General features: G+C 44.4%; 1 protein-coding gene across 1 annotated transcript in view; it reads left to right on the top strand.

Annotated features, from left to right (window-relative positions):
* AAGAB (alpha and gamma adaptin binding protein) overlaps positions 1–4,325 on the top strand; it is a 27,419-nt gene that overhangs the window by 13,453 nt on the left and 9,641 nt on the right. Inside the window, exon 5 of the mRNA XM_025215091.1 lies at positions 2,789–2,872. Within this exon, the coding sequence (XP_025070876.1) occupies positions 2,789–2,872 (84 nt within the window). The remainder of the gene's footprint in view (positions 1–2,788; positions 2,873–4,325) is intronic.

Below are 4,325 nucleotides of genomic sequence, written 5' to 3'. Positions count from 1 at the left end.
TCCACTAGGACTCCAAGATCCCTTTCTGCTTCCATGCCTCCAAGCAGGTCATTTCCTAGGCAGTAGGTGTGCTGGACATTTTTCCTCCCGAGGTGCAGCACTTTGCATTTCTCCTTGTTGAATTGCATTCTGTTGTTTTCTGCCCATATGTCCAACCTGTCCAGGTCTGCTTGCAGCTGTTCCCTGCCCTCCGGCGTGTCCACTTCTCCCCCATAGCTTTGTGTCATCTGCAGACTTGGACAGAGTACATTTCACTCCCTCGTCCAAGTCACTGATGAAGACATTAAAGAGTATCGGTCCAAGGACCGAGCCCTGCGGGACCCCACTGCCCACACCCTTCCAGGTCGAAGCCGACCCATCCACCACGACTCTCTGGGTGCGACCCTCCAGCCAATTCGCCACCCACCGGACTGTGTAGTCATCCAAGTCACAGCCTCTTAACTTGTTCACCAGTATGGGGTGGGATACCGTATCGAAGGCCTTCCTGAAGTCCAAGTATATGACATCCACCCCTCCTGTGTCCAGGCGTTTCGTAACCTGGTCATAAAAAGAGACTAGATTGGTCAGGCACGATCTGCCTGCCACGAACCCGTGCTGGTTTCCCCTCAGCATCATTTGTCCTGCCGGGCTCTCGCAAATGTGAGCCTTGATAATTTTTTCAAAGATTTTGCCGAGGATGGAGGTGAGACTGACTGGCCTATAGCTATGGATTCCTATTTGGATTTCTGGATTTATCTTATGAACTGTGTTTTCACCCTTGCAGTGCTAACATTGTGTGGAACACCACAGCACCTTTAAAGGATCTCAAGGCACCCCAGGGTGCTGCAGCATCTTGGTTGAGAAACATGGGCTTCATTCTTACCTCACTTTAGTGATAAAATGCAAGTGTTTGCTGCTGCGGTTACCCCTCCAGAACCAACCAGTTAGAGAATCAGCTGCATCTGCTAGATTTGGTTCGCTAACACTTATCGCAGTCCAGATCCCTTGAACACAATAGATGGTGCACACAGCGGTTGCTGAGGAGAGTTTGGTCTGCAGCCAGAAAGCTGAGGCTCCTTTCCTCAGAAGAAGGAAAGATCAGTCTTTTAGATCAGTTTGAATTTGCTGATCTTTCTGGCAGCTCAGTTTAAGGAAAAGAAAAAAAGAAAGGGAGGCACCTTTTCACTTGCGAACTCAACACAACAGGTATCGAATACGACTCGGGGGTGAACATGAAAGTCTGCAATGCCATTTTAGAGCAGAGTTGTATTTTGAAGCTCTTTCAAGTTACTGCTTTTTCCTTTTAAAATAAATTCTCAAGAGATGTCTGCTGAAAAGAGTTGGTAAGTGCAAGTCGTTTGTTAAGAGACAAGATAAGCAGCGGGAATATTTATAATTAGTCAGAAAGTTAGTTTTTGAAGTGGTGATGTCTGAACACCGTCTCCTCCACCTTTATCATCAGGTTGAGTCACTGTGACTCATGCAATGGAGGACATGCATTTCAGTGAGTAACTTATTTACTCAGTAACCGTGCTGTATGAATTGCTTACAAAAGATGATAGAGCGGATGCAACAGAAATACCATGCCAAGACCTCTCGAAAAATTATCAGATTTGCAGGGGGTAGTTGGTGCTGAGTCGGAATGCTCATTATGACTACAAAATCAGGCAGCTCTTTTGTGCAATAAGATTACGAACTAATTTTTAATTCACCCTTAGGACAACTGCTCTTTGGTTTTGTTTGCCTGTACCCAAAAGGCTGAGAGTCCACTTTAATTGCTTTTAGGAGTTAAAGGACATTTTAATTGCCACACACTTGTCCCTGAGTCATCCCAAGAAGGCTTAGGCACTTTTTGTTTGTTTGTTTTTAAACTAATTATATTTTCCCTTCTTAATGTTTTTTATCTCTGCTGTTGATTTGCAAGAGTCCTGCTCAAACGAGGGGAAACGGACTAATCCAAGGAAACGGGGACACTGACTACCCCCAAAACAATGACCAGGCTGAAATCAGAATGATGATGTTTGGCATCTTTCATACCATCATAACTTAAGGGACAGCTGAAGTTAGTTTGGAGAGAAATATAGTCGTATGCTGTTAGTGTCCCATTTAAGCAGTCGGTACACTTCAGGGCTTGTGTTGGAGCTTATAGCAGTACAGACTTATGAGCAGGAAGTGGCCGTTGCAAAGTCTTCCTGCCTTGTCCAGGGGGCTGCTTAAAATCTGAAAGGCAGAGGAAACAAAAAAATGCATTTTTTGCCTCCTTTATGGTGAGTGAAGAGACTTTGGGGATTGGCTACCTGTTTTTACAGTAAAAAATAAAACAAACCTGGTAGACTTAAGACTGATAATCTACCATCAAAGCTGAGTCATTCTGATTGATTTGATTTACTACTCCTGTAGCCAATTCCTGGAAAACGCAAGAGGGGATTTCAGCATCTTTACCCTGTCAGTTAGAAGTAGAGACTGCTCCCAAGCCGTAGTACTGAGACCAGGAGAAAAGAATCTAAATGAGGAGTTAAAACCTATGAAAAGGTAAGCCATCATGAAGCAAACAGGCAGGCTTTCCCATCACCTTACGGTGTCAGCATATGCAGCCACGTAGGACAAGCTTTCAGACAGGCTTGACAGACATTCAGCAGTTAAGGACCTGAGTTTTTTTCAGTGGTTAGAAATAGATCAAGAGCTGAACTCTTCCCATTTCTACCACTGCAGCACCACGTCATCTTTCTAAGTTTAATGACTTACCATCAGGCATATTCCAGGTCAGAATAACTATTGGGAATCACCTGCTCTTTATCCTTCTCTCTAGATGACTTCCCAGAGTCCACAGGAGTGAAACGAATTGTACAAGCCTTGAACGCCAACGTGTGGTCTAACGTAGTGATGAAGAGTGGTATGTAACAAAGGCTTGTCTGGCTTACACGGTTACAGAGCTTGAGCAGTTGATGCCAGTAGCTTTCTGTCTAAGGTTTCAGTCCAGTTGGCACCATCCTAGTACCTGCTTAACAGCAGATACAGAGCCAGAGCTCCCTACACTTCTCTTGTATGGGCAGGGCTGTCCATCTATCTCTTTTCCAGGGGCCCTGGCCAGATAAGTGATATTACCTATGCATTAAGTGACAGCATGCCCTTTGTGCCCATGTCTACACTAGCTATGGTTGGATTTAGATCTTTCTCCAGCCGACATAGGTAAGATAGCTGCTTCAGGCCAAAGCGAAGTTGGTCTGTGTCAGGTTGGCTCAGTCTAACATTCAGGAAGATGCTGCTGGTAGCTCAGTGCACTTCCCAGAAAAGTCTTCTATGTCATATCAAGTCTGTTGCTTGTCTTTCAAAAAGCGTCTGGAATGGATTTAAACAAAGACACTAGAATTGCTGAAACTCGTCCGATGTGCCTGACTGCATGACTGAATGGACCTCACTGCATTACGCACCCTTTACCCACCGGCCTCAAGGAAAACAGAACTCCCCTGGAGTGTTTGACAGAGGAGTTGTATCTGTTTTCTCTGATGCTTCATATAGTAGTAACACAGCTCAGATCCACCAGGCTATATTAATCCGTTAATTTATTATTGCTACTCACGCTTTGCCACGAGGCATCCAGGGTGCAGAAGTATACAGCCAGCTCTGTTTGTGCCGTAAATGCTCCAGAGAACTTCACTTACAAACTAGCAGTTGGAAACCTTGGAAAACATGTCTCCCTTCAGCCATATCTTCAGGTAGAAATGGGCAGAGTGGCTACTTTCATTTGGGCTCAGGCTCTTTGAGAAAGGAAGAACACAGTGTTATCCATTTTGCAGGTGTGTGGTACAACCATTTTTTTTTTTTTTTTCTTTCTTGTATCCTTTTGGTTGCCCCTGTAAATAGGTAAGCTGCCTCAAGGTGAATTCTCTGAGTGCTTGTCCTTTTATTTATCATTTCATACCACATCATTCCTCCTGTTGTGACTTCCTAAAGTCTGTCTGCTCTCTGAAACGCACATTTTTCCCCACTGCCTAGCCTCCTTCCCCCTCTACCCTACCGCTGCTACTACACCGTGAAACGAGCATTGAAAGGTCCCATTACTGACTCTGGCTGTTGGTCTCCCAGTACAATGTGATTTAAGAAAGCGAGTACTACATGTAAATGTCACCCTTTGTGTCTCATCTGGATGAGAAAAAAAATCTAATTTCATATCATTATTGTAGGAAAACCCAAATAGGCTTGTGAGATGGGCTGAAATCATTTCCTTAGTGGAAGGCACAGTTTTTTTGTTTTGTTTTCACAGCTTATTTCCTGCTTTTGCATCCTGCATTGACAGGTGCTGTGTTGTAGAGGACTAGGATTTGGTCATATGCTAAATTCTATGT

This window comes from Alligator sinensis, unplaced genomic scaffold (assembly GCF_000455745.1).
Source record: "Alligator sinensis unplaced genomic scaffold, ASM45574v1 scaffold1423_1, whole genome shotgun sequence".
NCBI classification, from domain to species: Eukaryota; Metazoa; Chordata; order Crocodylia; family Alligatoridae; genus Alligator; species Alligator sinensis.
Note: the sequence above shows the minus strand (reverse complement) of the source record. Positions and strands in the feature narration are given on the sequence as shown.